This window comes from Apteryx mantelli, chromosome 2 (genome assembly GCF_036417845.1).
Source record: "Apteryx mantelli isolate bAptMan1 chromosome 2, bAptMan1.hap1, whole genome shotgun sequence".
NCBI lineage: Eukaryota > Metazoa > Chordata > Aves > Apterygiformes > Apterygidae > Apteryx > Apteryx mantelli.
In genome coordinates this window covers 113030856-113050540 of record NC_089979.1, presented here as the reverse complement: position 1 = coordinate 113050540, position 19685 = coordinate 113030856, and the positions used below count along the sequence as shown (strand labels likewise).

At 37.5% G+C, this 19685-nt stretch overlaps 1 protein-coding gene across 1 annotated transcript in view; it reads left to right on the top strand.

The window, feature by feature from the left end:
* The first annotated feature begins 1375 nt into the window (after window positions 1–1375).
* The window catches only part of POU6F2 (POU class 6 homeobox 2), a 312693-nt gene continuing 294383 nt past the window's right edge, over window positions 1376–19685 (top strand). The window contains exon 1 of the mRNA XM_013955696.2: window positions 1376–1480. Coding sequence (XP_013811150.2) covers window positions 1376–1480 — 105 coding nt within the window. The remainder of the gene's footprint in view (window positions 1481–19685) is intronic.

The window sequence follows — 19685 nt, the reverse complement described above, 5'->3', positions numbered from 1 at the left end:
ATGGAATATTGCTAATATTCTCACATATATTTGGCTATCACATGCTAAGATCAATATTGTCAATAACTTTAAAAAAGAGATAACTTCAAAATACTGTCAGAAACTTATTTAAAATGGAAAGGGTGCATAATATTAAGCTCAGAGACTAGACTGCTTTTTTTCTGCACTTTCTCTTCTGACAGTCTCTGAAAGCCAGCTTGTTTGTAGTAGTAATATAAATGGAATTTCAGGTGGGCAGAAAGATGCACTAATATTTATACGAAGCTGTAATACTGCAAAAATAATATGGGCTGTTATTCTAATATATTGCTAGAAGTCTGTATTGATCTTCAAAGGGTTAAAATGCTACCGGCTTACATTAATGTCACCCTTCAGCAATCACTGGCCAATAATATATCAGCAATCAATGCTGTAGCATGTTGTTCACGACACTGAGTTTTTGGAGACAAGTGGCTGATATATTTTGACAAGAAGAAAAAATAGTCTTGGAAATTCTTGCAAATCTTAACTCAGAGGAGAAGATATATGAAAGAAACTGCTTCCATTAGAAAAAATGGTAATGTTTGCCATCATAAGTAACAACATTTTATGTCAGTTCAGTGGAGCAGTGAATGAACCAAAACTCTGTTAACCTTCAAAACTGAAAGGATTCTGTAAGTAGGATTTACATAGTCTGAATATTTTATATTTTGAGTGCTCATCACAGCTCGCATAAACTAATACTTAAATATACATTTCCAATAAGGAAAACATTTGACTTTTGATGGAGTAAAGCAATGACACACATTTTGAGTTATGAGTACAGATACAGGTTTCTCAGCCCCTCCTCCTTTCTTTCCTGTCAGTAATTTTCTTCTATCAAGTTCTCGTTATTTGTACATGTACAAAGAAGGCAACGCAAGACTGTTCACTTTGACAAAAGAAACTCAAAGAAAAAAAAATCAAGAACTCAAACAGCCATAAAGCAGAAGTACAAGAGGGGAAATAAAAAGCAGAGGCTGTGAGAGAACACAAAGGGTTAAAGTTCTGACCACTGTCTGCATATATAAAATTATCTCATCTTATCTGAAAAGTTTAGGTTCAAAAGAAAAGCCTTAGTTTAAAATACCTTTTAGGTTTATTAAATCTTTAGGCTGAAGATTACAGCAAGTGTTTTGTCTTTGGTGAGTAGCTGTTTGTCTCACTTTATTTACTTGGTATTGGGTATTTGTCAATGTCATTTCATATCTGCAGAAAATTCATACGTTATATGGAAGTATGTATGTGTGTGAGTGTGCTGAAGGTCACATGACTGTTTCATCCTATTTGGTGGAGCAGCTTGACTTTTTTTCCTTTGCTTTTGGTGATGGTTGTGAGTGCAGAAGTTGATTGACAGATGCATGCCAGAAACCCCCATTCTCCTTTTCAAAGACTACATATGATGGATTGCGATCTTTCAGCTCAGCAGGACACAGGGACCCTGCAAGCTGTAATTGGTCAGGTATGGAGTCAGCCATTTCTCAACTCCCCTTTTATTTTTTTTTCACAAGGGTCTAACCATATGATTCACATAATTCATATTTACAGTACCAGCTTTCTATCTGTATCTTCAGCTACCAGCAAGTGTAGTAGTGAAAGTGAGAAAGGCAAAAGAGGCACAATAATCTGGCCAGGGAATCACTAGTTAAACCTAAAATACCATGCTTTTCTTCCAATAAACCCAGTTTATAATTTAGTCTGAGCTTTGCCAAAACAATCTGTTTATTAATTTACATTTGTATTTTGTTTAAATCTGCTGAAGTAGAAGAAGTGAAGAGTGAAAGTGTTGTGTTTGCTGGGGAGTTGCTTTCTATTTCTAATGCTGTTCATTATTTCTGTATTGACTGTATTCCTATACTACATGCTGTGGATTTTTCTTTTTCTTTCTTTCTTTCTTTCTTTCCTTCCTTCCTTCTTCCTTCCTTCCTTTCTTCCTTTCTTTCTTCTTCTTTTACTCCTAACCCAGATAATGTGTGATTGAGCTTGGTAAATGTAGTAGTCTTTGCTGCTGCAGAGGGGCAGCCTGCAAATTAAACACTGCCACAATCTGAAAGGTCCAGGTGGTCTGCTCGTGCTTCCTAATGCAATCCAGCACAACAGCTTTAATAAACAGCTCTATTTAGTTCTCCCTCCCTGTATCCAGGGAAGTGAACTGGTCTGGGGCTGCTGTGATGAAATGCCAGAAGAATATCTCTCAAAGGCCTCACAAGCTGATTTTTAGAGCTTTTCCGTTTTGTCGTCTTTGTCTTCCAAATGGGTCAGTGAGTCCTTCTCTTTCTGTTTTGTGATTTCTGATAAGCCTGTAGTTTTTATGTGTGTTTTAACTGTGCTGTTTTGAGCTTAGCTGGAAGAGAGAAGAATCATTGTCTTTTCATTTGCTTCAAATAATAACCTGAAGTGGGAAAAGAAATTAAATTATTTTGTCCTGTTGTACAGGGAGGGTTGTTTTCCTGTGTATGCAGTCGCAGTCGGAAAAGGGTGTCTGTTTTTCTAACAAAATTTTAAGTGCTCAACACTTTCTAATTAGCCACTGACTTGTAAATCAGTCTCTGGCAAAGGGTGTTTTTGAACTCTCAAAAGTTTGTGTTTTTTGCATATGTTTCCAGTGTAGTGAACGCATGCTGCTGAAGTGATGACACAGTATTTGTGTTCCCTATATGTTGATGTAATGGTGGAAAAATACACATCCTACACACTGTTTTCAACTAAATTATGGCAAAGCACAGAAGTCCCTCAAAGCACATGGTTTATTAATACCATCATACACAGTAATGCATTTCTAGGCAGAAAATGTCAGATATGTAATACCATGTTTACCACAGACTTTTATTTTTTTAAATATTTTAAAAATAGAAGATACATTTTTTTTATTAAAAATCCCCCAAACATTAACAGCTTTCTTTTAGGCAGTCTTATACCTAAAAAGTGGGGCATGTTTGCCAGTATTACATTGCATGAAAATATGTATTTTAGAGAGGGTTAATTACCTTTTTGTGTAAACTTGTTCAGTGTTAAAGAAATGTATTTAAAGATCTAAAGCAAATACAATATGTGATTCGAAAGCAAATACAACGGCAAGGTTTTGCACAAGTACAGTTGACAAAAAATGTACCCTTAAAGCTTGATAAATCTCAAAGCTTGTAATATCTCTTTAATGTAACTTTTTCTTTGGCATGTAAGAAATTATAAGTTAGCTATTTTATATTTAAGGCTTGTTAGGTCCATTAAAGTGTTTTTGATGATGGAAAGGGTATGAGTATGGTTTTTGTGTGTGGCATTCCGTATTTCATTAATTAAAATAAGTTCAGTGAATGTCTGGAAAAATGTTTATATTGTGTGTTACTGTATTTCATTTCCTAAAAATCAATAACAAGGGCATGCACTTCAAAGAAAAATACATTTAGCTATTTAAATTCTTTAGTTTTTTTAAGTCAGAATTTATGGATATTATTACTGTTCAACTTAATGTGTTAGGTGTTTCAAACATTTTTTAGTTGTATATGTGTGCATATGTAGATATTATATGCATAAATGTGCACATCCCAACATGTTCATAAACCCACAGAATTTTCAGGTATATTTTTTGTTTTGACTAATTTTCCTCTGTTTTGTCATTATTAGCTGTGTGTGAAGATGGAACAAAAAGTTAAAAAATATTAAACTTATTTATTTTTTGACTAAAAATTATATGCATTTTCTAGTTGTTGAATGAAGGAGTTACTTAAAACTTGGGAATCATAAAGCAATCACTATAATTAGCATACATTGCTGAAAATAGAAATACACTTTTTCTATGGGCTACAATACAGAGCTGATAACTCTTCTGAAAATAACTATCAAAAGTCGTACCCTGTGCCATAAAATCTTTCCCAACATTAAGTCTATATTAAGTACTGATAAATGATGAAGATTTGCATGTTCAGTACATGTATATTTTTAGAAGACACTTTCATTTCCTGACACTGCAGTTTTAGAAAAAGTTCTTAAGAGTTTTTGTTAACTATCAAACATCAAAAATCAAAAACTTTAAATAAATGTTTACCATTTAGCCTTTTTTATTTCCGAATTGTATTTTTCTCCGGCTGTGAGAACTAAATTTTGTTTTGACTAATCCTGCAGATGTAGCCTTAAATTCCATCCTGTTTGCTGCTAATGGACTGTGAACTTACCTAGTTAAAAATCCAAACTATACACGTATCTCTCTACTCAAATAGAGATCAGAAATGCTAGCAATTATTTGTAGTTCAAACACTAGTCTGTGTATGGCACAAAAGTAATAGCAGGAGCTTGCTGATTTAAGGGTGTTTTCAGTGCAAAGTACTTGTTCATCATTAAATGCATTTTCCACTTTTTAAATCTTGATTTCATCCCTCTCCAAAGTGTCAGTGTCCACAGTGGCTCCCACTGGTGATGGCAGCAGTAGACAGTGCTACAATACTAACCATCATCTAGTACCTGGGTGTACTGACTCCAAGGTGCAAAAGTGCTTGCCTAGCTTCCCTCTGGATTCTTCCTCCCCCAAGCAAGCAATTAAACAGCCAAGTACTCTGAAGAACAACCTCCTTGCCTGGCGTGTCAAGATCTAGAAGCTCATTGCTCATTGTGATTTTGATTCATAACTGGAGCGTTTGGTACGTAACCCCAATCCCTGTCAGCAATAGTCTGTAGCATCCTTCCTTGCACGCTGAACCACAATACCCATTATTATTCCTTCAATTGTATTTTGCTTCTACCCTTTTATACAAACAACTAGCTAGATTTTGTGCCATTCTCCCTGTACATCCTGAGCTGACCTAAATGAACAGCCAATTAGCTGCATCATCTAATTATTCTAATTATGCTGCAATTTTTTCTACCTTCTGTTTTTTCTATAATCTTTACTGCACCTTTTTCTTCTGTTTTTTTTCCCCTCTTTTTTTTTCTGCCTTCCTTTTTTTTTTTTTTTTTTCCTTCAGACCTGAGCTTGTGAGTGACAGGTTAGTTCATCAGCATTACAGCCCTCCTGTTTTTGTCTCATCTCATGCAGACAGGTCACTGTGTCCAATCACCCTTCTGGCTGTGCTATCCCCAGGGGAACCAAGGCCAGCCTGCCATCTTGATCCACAGGCCTGAGGGCCTGGACTGGCTGCACATTTCTATGTTCGCTCGTTCTTGCAAATATAGTAAAACAGAAGGGGCTTAAATTAGATCTCTGTAAACTGAGAGGAGGCAAATTAGGTAAAATTCTTCTTCAAATAAGCAGGCATTTGTAGTTATTTTTATGTTTGAGTTCTCTTTCTACATATTAACCCTGTTTATTTTATAAATTTCAATGGTTTCCTACATGTGATCTCATCATCTAGCAAAAGCTATTTATGCAAGGGTAAACATGTACCCTTTTCCCAGAGAGAATTCTGCTCTGAAGACCAATATATGAGATGGATACACTGCTGCAGCCACTCTGGGTCTTTCTGTTCTGTTTTAGGGTTTGTTTGCTTGTTTGTTTGTTTGTTTGTTTTTCCCCCCATGTTTAATTATTATAGAGCAGAGGGGTAAATGTTTTGGAGAAGCCAAGTCATTTCTGTGACTCTGGTCACTTTTCAAAAGTTTGATCTCTTGGCTGTATTGTTTTGTAATGCAGATCAATACATATGCAGGAGTTTAATTTTTACTCAGTGAAGATCTGATCTATAATGTTAGTCTGTCTTGAGCAATCTTTGAGTGATTCCTCTTACAGTACTATAAAAGATCTTTTTCTCATGGAATACTCATTCCCATCTCTAATATACAGAGGTGCATGTAACATATACAAATTGAAAAGAACCATCTCATATTTAAGGCCTGCTTTGATAATTTAGGAATTTAGGAATTAAGCCCTTTTGTCTACAGTTTGGGACAAGTCCTGTTCTTTCTAGGAAGATTAGCCTCATCACAGTAAGCATGACTACTTGCATAAGGAAGGTCAGAGTATTTGTCCCCTTGTCTGCTTAGTGAATGACCAGCACAGATATTGCTGTTCTTTACAGTCGCCAGCAGTTGTTTTCTGCAGTTGGAGCAAGTGAGAGAGGGACTTATGGACAGGTACACGCTGAACATTGTTTTCAGTAGTAGAGAGACAACGTAAACAAGAATCGTGTTGAAAAACTTCAAAAACATATTTTTTAATATTTATGAACTAGCTGGTACTCTGATAATGAAGCATTCCATCTCCACAGAAACACACTGTTTTATATGCTCTCTAGCATAGTGTGTCCTTAAGAATTATTATTGTAAGGAGATGCAGGAATGTGGCTGTAATATTTTACAGTATAAATATTTGTTGTAGAGGAGTTTGGATCTTGTTAATTTAATATATGTAAATTCTTTGGTCCTAGGCCTGGATTCCTACAAAAGAATGTATTTCTCTGTTGACTTTTCTTTTTATAGTACAAAGGATGGATTTTTATCATTTTCTTTCATGCTTAAAAAGATTTTTCTTGTTTTCACACCAATATCAGCTTTTAATTGAAATCAGTCCTCTAAAAATATCTTTAGTCATTGTATCCTATTGCATTTTGATGTTCTTTTCCATTCTGTGCTACTCTGCTGTCTCATGTGTTAGTTGGTGGGTCAGGCCAATTACGGGGTCAAATCTTTAAAAAGCTGTGATTTACACTCTTTGTGTATTCACTATTATTCTAATTCCAAGAGAAAAATAATGCATGTGAGATGACCTTTAAATTTCTGGGCAAGCAGCACTCATCCAGTGATGTAGATTTTTATCTTTTGGCAGTGCATTTACATTCAAGTACCTCTGCTGTTTCCTAGATTCTGGCCTGATAAACTAAATACCAATCTGGGCCACTTCTGTATATACAGTACATGGAAGTGACTGTACTGATCCTCTTATCTTGCACTGACCTGTAGCTGTAACAAGACTTTTATTTTTCTCCTCTGATCTGGACTGCAAGTCAAATGGAAGAAAATAAAAGGACAATTGAAGACAAATTGTATACAGCATTTTCAACATTAGATGAGGGCATGGCAAAATATTTTTGTGTTTACAATTTACATCTCTCAGTGGCATTTGTTTGTGATGCTTCTTCTTACCCTGAAATTGTAAAACTGGCAGCAAGAATCTCAGATCCTTCAGTTCTGCTTATATGCATGATTATATCTCATTAAAGCTAACAGGACTTAAGCATGGGCTTAACAGTTAGTCAGTAGATCTCTTAAGCACATATGAGAGGTCTGTAGCTGCTATACCTTTACTTTCATGAGTAACACCTGCTGCTTCAAGGTTCATGCTACAATACTGAGCTCAACAGGACTCCTCACATGAATAACACTTTGCAGAATCTGGTCCAACTTGTCTATTGAATAACTGTCATTACTAATAAATATAGCAAAGTCTGGTTTAAATGCTAGTTAAATAATTGCAATGCAAACTCTTTTGTAATTAGAACTATTAGGATTAAAGAGAGTAATTCGAGACTCTTGAACCTTTTTATTTTTCAAGGATGTCAGGGCTACAGGTAAATGGACTGTAGCTTCAGGGTTTTTGTTTTATCGTTGGATTTGAAACCTCTGTGATATGTAGGACTATTTCTTCAAAAGGGAGAGATTAGTTGTTGATATTTGCTACAGATTCTCTGTTGACTGGTAGTGCTGTTCCATAGGAGAGTTTTATCTAACTGTTAGATCAAAAGAAAATTTTGAAGATCAAGAGAACGTTCTAAATTCCTAGCCATTCTGAAAAGTAGCAGTGGGAGAAAGCCTAAAAAAGGCAACCCTAAAAGCTTTATTCCAAGTCATCCTTACATGATCAATGGTATAAACAAAATTTTCACAAGCAGTTTAGATTTTGTAGTTACTAAGATAATAAGCCTGCTATTTCTATTAAAGAGCAGTACACTTTGTATATGTCATACTACATTATACCCAAACTAGGTCCAACAAGTTCTTATGCATAGTCTTGCTTTCACTCACATGAGTAACAGCCATTGATGCCATTGGCACTGATATGTATACTTAAAGTTAAGTGTTTCAAGGAAGGGAGCCTTGAAACCTGATCTTCCTCTCAGGTGCAGTTGCACTGTTGTCCCATACCTTTTGCTCATGTGAGTGAGGATTTACAGGATAGGAAAATGATACATGCCCTTGTCAAAATATAGATGGGTTTTCTTGTACCACCTAATTGTAAAAGAAAACCAGTAATTTGATAAGCAACTCTGCACAATCTTACTTGTGTAATTCTTGATCCTGTGATTTTTCTGGTGTTACCTAAACTACTTGCTAAATATGATTTTTTTTTTTTTTAATTGATAACTCTTTGCAGGATGAGGCTCTAAATGAGAAGTAACCCCCAGACAGAGAATGACATTGCAAAGAGAAACAGGTCCTTAAGCAAAAGAAAAGAAAATGTTAGAAAGGAGCCTCCAGTCACTGATTCCATCAAGTAATTTAGGGATCTCAGACTCATGTGTTTAGAAGACACAAGAGCTTTGTTCATGTTTCATGTGCAATGGAGTAAGGAGGAGTTTTACTGGCATAAAAAGCCTGATTTAAAAAAAATGGAGGATTTAGCCCATTTCTGGAAGCCATCTTCTGAAAAACATCACAGCAAAGACTAAGACTAAAGCAACTATATTCCCGATCAACACATTTCGTATCCTGATCTCCAACCTCTGACTTAAAATCACATTGTTTCCCATCAATGGCAAACTAGCATCAGCTTCCACTTATTCATAGTATAACACAGGTGATTCAGGGCTACCTTTTGTGTTTAATTGATAACATTAGAGAATTGTGCCTGATTATTACCAAATCCAGCTTTGAAAATTAAAAAAAAAAGGGGGGGTTGAAGCTGCAAATAGCACTGCTAAAGTTTAAGGCAGATGGTTTTAAGATACTGTCATGACTGCTGCAGTTGTTGACAGTGGAGACAGATGCTGCAAAGTGCTGAATGTTTTCAGAATCCTGGATTTCCCACCAGATTTGTTAGGTGGGATTCTGTTCCAGCAAGACCTGAATGTTTTCAGTTTCCTTTGAAGGCAGGATCAGGCCCTAAAGCTCCTAAGGGGAAATCTTTCATTTCATGTTTTGTTCTGCTCAGACATTGCTAATGAAGGAAAAACTGAAAGGTTTCTTGTGAAAATAAAATTGTTAATGTTTAAAGTGAAAGAAAATCCTCTTGAATAAAGGAGATGTATGCTGCTCTGGGAAATAAACAGCTATTACAAGATTCTTTGCCATAAGTCTTACCTTCTCTTCACTATGCTCATCCCTTTCTGTGTACAAAACGTGCTTCACATTCTTCAAATGGATTATACAAAGCAGAAATAATATCTGCAAACAAGAAGCTCTCAGTCTTTTTGGAGGAAAGGTTGAAAGTTGTGGCAAATGTAAAAGTGGCTTCTAATGTGGAAGAATGAAGCAGAGAACATCAAACTCATTTCACTTAGTGTCATTCATGATGATTTATCATTATAGTCAGGGCAAACTGTGGTCTCAGAGCTGAAACAATTTTGTCCATTAAGAGGAAAAAAACAGCGCCAAAAACCAGAATGTTCCAGCTTGGTTCTTATATGCTTAGGGTTGCAATATTGAATTCAGATTTGGGGAAACTTAATCTTGCAGCCAAGTTTGACAAGATGCTGGTTGAACAGTAGGCAGAAGTGATGATTGGTGGGGTGTAATGCCCATGGTCAGAAATGAAGAAAGATAGAGGGTTTTTCGAGAAGTTTGGGTGCAGTATTCACCACCTGCTCCAGCTTCTCACCAAAATAGGCAAGGAAATCTCTGTGTGTGCCTTTCAGTGTGCAAAGTTCACAATCTCAAAGCCTGGCAGAAGACAGACTGGAGTACTCTTTAAAACAGCATGTGAGCATTTGTAATGGCTCTGAACACAGTTATCTTTTTGTTTGTTTCAGCGCTGTTGCTAATTTGAAGGCTGATCATAAAACCATTTAAGCATATTAACTAGTATCCCCACAAACTTAGCAGGGCAGCTCGCATGAGCATCATGTTGTGCATAAGACTATGTGACGCTAAAGGCTTGGACCTCACCTGGCCTCAGTGGAATTCAGACATGTACAGCAAAGAAAATAAGCTAGTTCTCCAGCTCCGCTAAATTAACACTAGGGGGTAGAAGTCTGTGTATGTAGGTGAAAACCTAGAGGCTGTATCTGAAATGTCAGAGGGATGAGCAACTGACTCATTGATAGGCGTTCTGAAAATAAGACCTGGGTTTTGAATAGTCAAACAAAAGAAGGGCTGAAGACCAGAGCTTCTTCCCTGCATGTATAGGCTTTGGTTTATTATTAAACTCATGCTGGATTCTTAGCAACAGGATAAATTGAGGGTTGCCCCCTAACTAGTGAATTAGAATGACTCTGTAATGAATTTTAACCTGAGAGGCACTGCGGATATTCAGCAAACCTTTGTTCTGTTCCGATCATGTCCTGATACTGCGCCCATCACCATAGTTATTAGATCTCAAAGATTACATTCTTTGATCTAGTGCTTTCTAAATCCTTAAACCACAGTTTATTTATTTAAAAGGTTATATCCAGCATTGCATTGGATTGTAAAGTACCCTTTGACTCCTTCATGAAGGACATAGTAGAAACACATGCTGTTGAGGAGTATTTCCTTCTGTCCATGAAGCACCACAGTATTTTATTGAATTAAGAACTGCACAGGGATCGGTGCTTTTAATCTGGCCAGAGCATTGAGAATTTTTTTACCTCCTTGGGATTGTGATGAATTTAGTGAAATTTCAGCTACTCGCTATATTTTTAAAAACCTGCAAAGTAGCCTCATATTTCCCTAACAAAGAAAATAAAAGCACACTATACCTTGAACAGATGTTAAAAATCTCAACTCTATGGAACTAAATAGAGTTACATTTGGGTAAACATGATCAACAGCAGCTTTTAAGCTTGTTGCATCAAATTGAGAAGCCTATATTGAGCAAATTTTCCAGTGTTGTCTACAATGCTTGATTAATTATGAATTTCACAATGTGACTCCCAAGCAAACCAGCAAGAAGGTGCAGAAAACAAAAGAGGACACTGAAATTGAGCCCAGTGTGCTCCATTCCCTGACTGATATTAATTATACTGGATTCAAACTAGTCTCTTTTTTTTTCCAGTCAGTCCTGCAAGGAAAATTGTAAAACTTCTCATGTCATTTCCATTAATTCTGTAGTAACCAAGACTGAAATTGGCACCTGAAAAGAGAAATCTTATTAAACATAGCTATTATTGTTTCATTTTTAATGTTTATGTTTGGTTATTTTTCTTTTCTGAGAAGCTTAGCCCCTGGAGATGGTAGCCTGATTTTACTTTATACTGAGACCTCTTCATACCATCTGGCAGTACAAAACAGCTGTAAAGTGGGTGTAAGAGTCATTTATTTATGTGTACTTCAAAGCTCTTTTATATTTCCAGAATGGTAGAAAATCACTATAGTGTAAATGGGAATCAGGCCCAAATGGCTTCAGATGGAAATGGAAAAGGAATAGGCAGAAATCAGACTGTGAGGAGAGGAAGTAGAACTAAGCCTTATTTAGCTACAAATAGGTGTTCATTAACATCCATTCTGACCAGCTGAACTGATAAAAGAAAAGGTGAAAAGGCCAGATCCTGTCTTACCTACCACCATCTGTACCTCTGAAAGGGAGGGAAGTGAGCACCAGTCAAACTATACTATCCAGTATCTGACAACACAACCAAAACAAAATAAAGACTGCTTTCTCAATCAATCAAGTGCATTATGGTTTAAAAGGAGTTTGCTTCTGAGCTACCCGCTTAACAGAACAAAAGGCTTAATCTATTTCTCTCCCCTTTTTTTTTAACCCCATGGGCTGCAGTGTTGTTTGCTGCAATATGTGACAAAGATTTATGTTTCCAGTGGATTATTCAGTTAGTACACCTGGATTAGTGAAAAAGAAAACAAATGAAATTCATAGGAATTAATGTCAGTTAAATTCCCTCTTTCTAGACTTTATATTGTCAGACCAATTCTTCAACTCCCAGTCAAAGGGTGAATAAAAACTGCAAACAAAGATAGAAGAATCAAAACAAAGAATGACAGTTCTGTTAATTGGAAACATTTTAAAATTCAGGCAGGCACGGGAAAAATATTAAAATACCAATTTGGGGGATAACCTAAGGGTTTTCACTGAAATTCTGAGCAGCTTCCTACTCCATTTTCTTTTATAACCCCTTTTCCAACAGGCACGTAGGAGGCTTAAGGGATTCTGCGAGGGTTATTAGGTATTTCTCACTCTGCTTCCCCATTTTGTGAGAGCCCAAGGGAAAAATATTGGCAGGGCTGGTAGCGCCTTCTCATATTAAAGTAGCCCAGTATTTCCCATCTTAAGACACTTTTTGTTGCGGCTGCTTGCATTTCCACCTAGTTGGCTACCACATACTGAATATTTTTGAAGGCAATTTCAGCCAAAATACTTCAGCTGTTTCCAAGGAGGCTAGAGAAATATGAAATAGTTTTGCCCATTTTAAAGACACCCCATATTAAGAGCAACCTCTTGAATTTGTTGAGCAGCAGGAAGACTGTGTCTGAGATGTCTCTCTTGGTATCTTGTGACAATCCACCAATGTCTGATTATGTTCCAAGCCTTTGAAAAATGTAGTTGGCTCATGTTCACTTGATAACTCTAAACAGCTAAATACCCTGAAGATTCACGGAGAAAGGGTGTGAAAGAACCTCAGAAAGTCATCTGCAGGATCACCTTATCTGAGTCGCATCTGACAGGTATTTGCCTAAGTGCTTCCTGAAAAACTCGAGCAATACAGATTCCACAATATCTTCATGCAAATCATTCTGTGTTTAATTATCTCTACCCTAGGGCATACTGCTAGAAACTTTTCTTAATGGCAAAAAGAATCTTTCTTGCTCCAAGTTAAGCCCATTACTACTTCTGTGAGAGGCATGGAGATCAGATTATTTCTGTTCCCTTTGAAAGCCTGTCTTCTAACTTGGCCTGTCCTGAAAAATGGCAGAGGTGGCAACAGGGACCTTCACTCTTCTGTGCACTCAGTGACCAGCCTCTGAGTGAGACAGAGGAGGCAGAAGCATGATTGAAATGAAGATGAGACAAGAGCACAGAAGGATGCAGGTATAGATTGAAACAAGGAACCTACAAGTAGTCAACCAGGACTAGAGACTGGTGAGGGAAGGCAAGGAAAAGTAGGAGCATAAGGGAAGACTGGGACCAGTTATGCAATAGGGGTTGGGTGCTGGGAAGACAGTAAGGAAGTGGACTGGCCCCATGACTGTGCATAAGCTGAGGTACCAGAGGAGCAGCAGAGAGGAGACTGGATCTGTCTAGAGTTGAAGACTGAAACTGAGAACCTGTGGGGCAGGAGAAAGGAAATGAGTAGGAAACAGCCAGCATGCTGAGAATGGCTCTCACGTGCAGGGGGGGAAAATGACTTTGGAGGAGGTGTATGAAACTTGCTGGCTGAGATTGAGAGTGGACAGGAGGTACTGGGTTTGGCTGTACAAAACTGGGTCTGGGGCAAGGAAGAGCTAGGACTGTGGCAGGGACAGGTTACAGAAGGAGGTTGTGTTTGTGGGGATGGGGGGAGAGGCTGTGTCACACAAAAGAACATATAAGAGCGTGAAAAGGAGCTCAATATTCCTGAGTCTTATAATTCTCTCCCCGTTCAGAAATTTCTGCTGGCAAATCCCACTGGCAAAGTGTCTCAAGTTTCCTTTAAAAAATGCTAGAAAGCCACACATGCAAAATGTGAAGAATATTATTTGCACTGTAAAGTCACACAGTTCAAATGAAATATTTGTACAGTCATAATTTGTTTTCCTTGTAAATATGTACAATAATAGACTCTTTAATTATATAAACAACTACATATTCCTCACAGATGAGGCTCCTTTAGAATGACCTCTATACTTCCACACTGTTTACATAATAGTATTTGACAATGTAGATTTTACGATACTTCTTTCTGAATATTATATCTGATATATAAAGGTTTTTGGCTCCCTGGAAGTTGCAGGAAGTTAAAAAAAAAAAAATCTAGGCCAAATTTCAGTCTTATTCCATCTAAAAGGTTTTGGGTTGGTGGGTTTTTTTTGATTTGAATGGTTTTTAAACATCAAAAAGTTAAAAGGAATTTTAAAGAAAAAGTAACTTTGAATTAAGCGATTGGGTTGGACTAGATGATCTCCAGAGGTCCCTTCCAGTCTCAACCATTCTGTGATTCTGTAACTGTTCTACTTGCAAAATGCCAAACTGGACTTTTTTGCTCTTTATATGAACAGTAGGATTAAAGGTTCTAACATAGCTGAATTTTCATTTTGACTGAAAAATTTTATGCAGATCTTACCATTACTACTTCCAACTGGCAGAACTTATCAACTTCACCAGTAGTTTTGCTAGAGCAGTGATTGAGATCCAGATTGTTGTGTGTGTATAGACACTGGTTTTGTGTAAGATAGATAGACTCATGAAGCCCCCTAAATTTGTGATAATCAGTTCTTAATTCTCCACAGTTTCAATTAGGTATTTACAGTGCTGCAAAATGGAAGCACTGCAGAGCCAAGTGCTTTCTCACTTCAACTGTCTAATGCAGTTCCTTTCCTGCAAAGTAAAAGCTTCAGGTTACTACAGAGAAACAACATTGGATTATCATTTGAACAGATATAATTGCTACTTTCAGCAGCTCTAAGCCACTTTAATTCCTATACTGTACCAATTTCATCTCTGATGGGAGGGGATAATTTTCTGAAACTTATTTAGCTTTTCTTCAGCATTATTTACAATTGGAACTATAATCTAATGCATGATTTAGTAAGAGCATGCCATCATACTGAAGAAAAAAGGGGAATGGGTAGCTAGTATGTACCACTTTTGCAGGGCAGGGTGATGCAAAGCGAAAGAAATAATTGTCAACAAGGGGATGTAAAAAAGACAGGATTACAAGCAGGGGGGAGATGCAGGGTGGAAGGAGGACGTAGCAGCTAGAGAAAAGGTATTTTGATAAGGTTGAACGTTTTAGAGGGTTATTTTTTATTAGGTTGGTTACAGTTTTATATATTGAATTAGTGGTTATAAGGACTCACAAAGGTTGAAAGTTTAGGACTAGAAGCCAAGATTAGGTTGTGGTAGAGAGCTGTGTGAAACAATAGCAGATACGGAAAGACTGAGGATAATAAAAATACCTCCATGTTACAGCCTTTCTCTTCACCTTTATCTGTTCATCATCTGTTTAGAACGTAAGTTCAAGGGCCTGCCTTAGCAAGTGTCAGCAAAGCACACTTGTGGTAGTGGTGTAGTATATCAGGTATACTAACTGAGAGACAGGTGTAAAACCAAGGCTTGATCCCATCATCTTCCTGTTCTTTACCAACATTTTGCAAAACTTTTAGCTGTTACCACTATTAAATGTTAATCTCTTGAGTTCCACTTTTCTCCTTTAACTGAAGGTAGATTGGCATAGGAGTTAGTGTGGTGGCAAATTGGGGACTATGATGTTTCAGATAAAGGTTACAAAATCATGAACAAGTCTATAAAGCTATCCTTAAAACTGACTTGCTTCCAAAGTTTTTCTGTTAGAAAAGACATAGCTGGCTGTGCTAATGATGTGATTTAATGATTCTTTTGGAATTGCTATGTAAAGGACACTTTGTTTTTTGGTCGGTATCCTTCTGCTTTGGATCAGCTTCTGCTTGGTAAAGCCATGTTGGGTATTCTCTGCATCTAGGGCTGTGTTTAGCATGACACCAAGTGAGGCTGGGAGATTGAATTATGTATTTTAGCCCCTCTGTTTATGCTTCCATCCAGCAGGGGTCTCCACTCCAGGCCAGGGAAAGAGAAGAAAAAGCTTTTACTGTTTGATTGGCTATCTGAAATTTTACTAAAAAATAATACATGAATTTTTGTTTTCACAAATGACCATGAAGTTGATTGGTAAGAACAGGTTTACCCTAGAAGCTCATGAGTGTATCTGGGGCATGTACTTTATGCTGTAGTCCCACATCTGTACTCCTGTGCTCAGAGATAGCCACCACTGGCATCAGAGGTAGTAACTACCAGATATATAGAGTCAGAACTCAGTCCTTTAGCTCACAGATGGAGTATGTAAGAAGAAGAGTAATTGCAATAGTATCATGTAGTATAGTGGGGAACGAGGCCCAAAAGATAAGGCAAATTTTCTAATGAAGGTTACTGTTTTCCTGTTGGTGTTTCAATTCTGGAAATCTGCAAACCCACTGTAAATTGCTTTCTGTGTAGTGATGTCACCATTTTTAAATCTTATAATACAAAATTTTAGACTTGGAGTTTTAAGTGTAGTATTTAATCCTACAACTTCTTGATGATGAGTAAACTTATTCATTTGTATAATCCTTTTTAAACTTATATGTTTAGCAGGTACAAACTAACTTGGAAAATCCTAATCACATTTACATTAGTGGTGGTGGAAATAAGGAGTATCTTTATATAGTGAGTGTCAAGGAGCAGGAGCAGCAGCTAACCACGAGGGGCTGGGAAGATCCCAGGTGAGGCCAGTCAGGGCAATTAAGGCCTTTTAGAGCACTCAGGGCCCTACCACAGGGGAAGGGTCAGTCACAAGACTAGCCTCTAAGTCACAGTTCTGTCCTACAAAGGGAAAATTGGGTGGATTAAATTAGGGTTTGTTGTATGACACAGAGCCTCTGAGCTTTTATGACTGAAAACTTGCTTCCCAGTGAGCCTGTATTTAAGACCAATTTTTTTTCCACGAGAAAAGTCCATATGGTGTGAAGAAAGGCAGAGGGAGAAAGGAGGTATGTAAATGTTCTCTGGGTGCAAGTACCCTCAGTGGTGAACTTACTTGCTGTGTGGGAGACCATGGTATCTTATTCTGGGCTTTGCTGTCTTCATCTGCCCTCTTGACACTGCTGAATGACTGATATTGGACAGACAAGATGGCATGGGGCCCAGCTAAGAGAGTACTGAGGCTGCTGCCCAAGCAAATGGGAGCTGGAGGCAAAGCAACCACAAATTTGGTTTTAATGCTGTGTCTTGTGAGTGCTCTGGCTTTCAGCTGCGCTTGGCACTGCCTAGCTTGAAGAAATAAAAACATGGCTGCACTGATAGACACTGTTTTGTGTTTCCCTGGGCTGCTATTAATATTGTTGGATTATGGGATACCTTCTAGCACACATGAAACTTCTGGCAAAGGTCCTGTTGATTGTAATAGGATCAGGATTTGCTCTGTATGTTCATTTAAAATCTTATGATAGAATTGCTTAAAAATTGGATGAGAATAACAGAAGGGAGGCTGCTGAATTTCACACACAAGTTTCCATCTTGTAATAACCAGTCCAATGCTAGGGCCTAGGTCTTAAAAGGGTGCTCAGGTAGGTGCAGGAATCCACTTATCTAGAGAACGTTCTAGGAGCTGCCAGGAAGCTACAAGTAATAATGAGAAATTAGAGAAAGAACTTATTCTGCAAAGCCTTCCAAAACTTTATAATTATTTAGTGACCTGCTATACTTGGTTTGGTGTGTCTGTCTGCTAATTGAGGTGAACAGTGACTGATGAATCTTTTTACTGATCTCAAATATGAAGTAATGATTGGAGCTTTTTGCAATACACTTCAAAGTTGAAAGGCAGCAAGAGGATTAAGCATGATTACAGCACTACTGAATTTTAACTTTGAGATAAGACTCTCTGTACTATATGCACAGAGAATGCTAGACAGTGTGATAGTTGCATTCGTCTGTGTTATATTTGGTGGAGAGGGGGAGTTACCTGCTTGTGGGGTGCAGGCAATCTATAAGCACTTATGTATGAAAAAAAGACCAATCACAGACTCCGTTCCAAACATTACAGTCTTTGGTCAGGAAATATTTGGGCAACCATTGTTAAAGAAATACATTTATTTCTGAGTGGCTTCCCCAATACTGGTCAGATATCTGTGATAAATATATAGCCTGTTGTGCAGCATGTAGTTCAAGCGTGAGGAAAAGTGTGGTTTTTATTTTTCTTTTTTTTGGTAGTGTCTGACTTTCCAATGGATTATTGTTTAAAGGTTGGGGGGGGAACAGTCTCAAGACTGGATTTTTTTTTTTTTTGAGGTGGAAGTCTTTTGTTCAAAGAAGAATGATGTACCACAGATAAAACAGTATAAAATTATTAGAGAGCTTTGAAAACTCTGTTTTTTAAAAGGAGGAACAAAGAAATAATTCTACCAGTGCATACAAGAGTGTGGGTTTAATCTTTTCTATATTGAGTTCTTATTCTCAACAACCTGATGAAGGCTTTGACATTTAAGAAACAAAAAGATGAGAAATGTAGGGTTTGTAGAAACATTCTTTTAACTAACTGTCATACAGCCATTTGTGAAGTTCCCATTAGCCTAAACAGAGCCCCAGTCAGGCAAAAACAGAAGGATTTTGAGAATCCCACAACTTGCTGTGCTGTATCAAGCATTTTGTGTTATGGTGTTGCTAACAAGTTTTATTTTCACAGAAGGTATGTAAGACTTACTACAATTAGTATTCATTATGACTGCTTTTTTGTTTTCTGTTTGTAGAGGGCTTCTAGATCAAAGGATTTTATTCTTAGATTCTTTAAAACAAATGCAAACTCACTGACATAATATTATCCATTTCTTTGGTATACTTATATATTCCAAAGTATTTTACAAATGCAACATTCACCTACCTCTGAGTCCTTCACCTACCTGTAAGAAGAAACAGAACGTATTTAATTGAGCCTGGCAATTTTACATGGTGATCTGGTACAGAAGTGGAGAATATAGTAGAAGTGGAGTTTAGGGGAAAAAGTGCACCAATTCTCACTTAGTTTGGCCAGGATATTGGTACTGACAGTGCAGTGAATGGGATTCCCATTGTCCTCTGATTGGCAAAAAGGAGGAAAAAAGTATATCTTCAGCTACACTCACATGGATTCTTAACTGTGTTTTCTTTTGGAGAACAGCTCACAGATGCAATCGTTTGTGTCCTTAAACGCAGGGCAGTTCTTGCCCTCTGAAGCACCTGTCCTTCTCCTGACTCCTGTGTTCCTTCTGGGTGCTCTTTCCAGTCTTGGACCGACCTCCCTCCCTCCTTCGGGTGCCTTCCCAGTATCGCAGCCCTGCTTTTGGTGGATGACAGCATCAGTAGGTGGAGCTCAGGTGTATTGGGCTCATGTCTTATCCTTATTCTATAGCTGAGAACAGGCATTATTCCTTTTCTATTTGCTTGTTCCTAGGAAATCCTGATAAAATTGCCTATTCTTTCCTGTACCGAGGGAGAAGGAAAAGGAGACAGAGCTAGGATATATATTGGCATGCAAATTTACTCCAATTGACTTTTTTAAATACAGAACCTTTTCTTGTTCAAAACATGCTGCACACATGGGCATAGTTCTGATATTCAGTGTTGCTAAACTTGCTTTATCAGTATTGCTAAACAGACCTTTATTGAGAGTACGGCCAGACCAAGTAAAAATACTTGTTAGGGCCCAATCCAAAATCTTTTGAAGCCATGGCAAGATTCAGTGGGCTTTGGACACAGCCCATAGTGATGAATCAGTTCTTTACTATTTTAAGTGTTCTGCCTGTTCAGCTGAGAAGTTATTCTGCTAACAAGAGACTATTTTGTTTTCCTGAGTCCTTTTGTTTTCCAAAGCTCTTCTGTTTTTACTTCACTAGAAATAATGTGTAAGCTT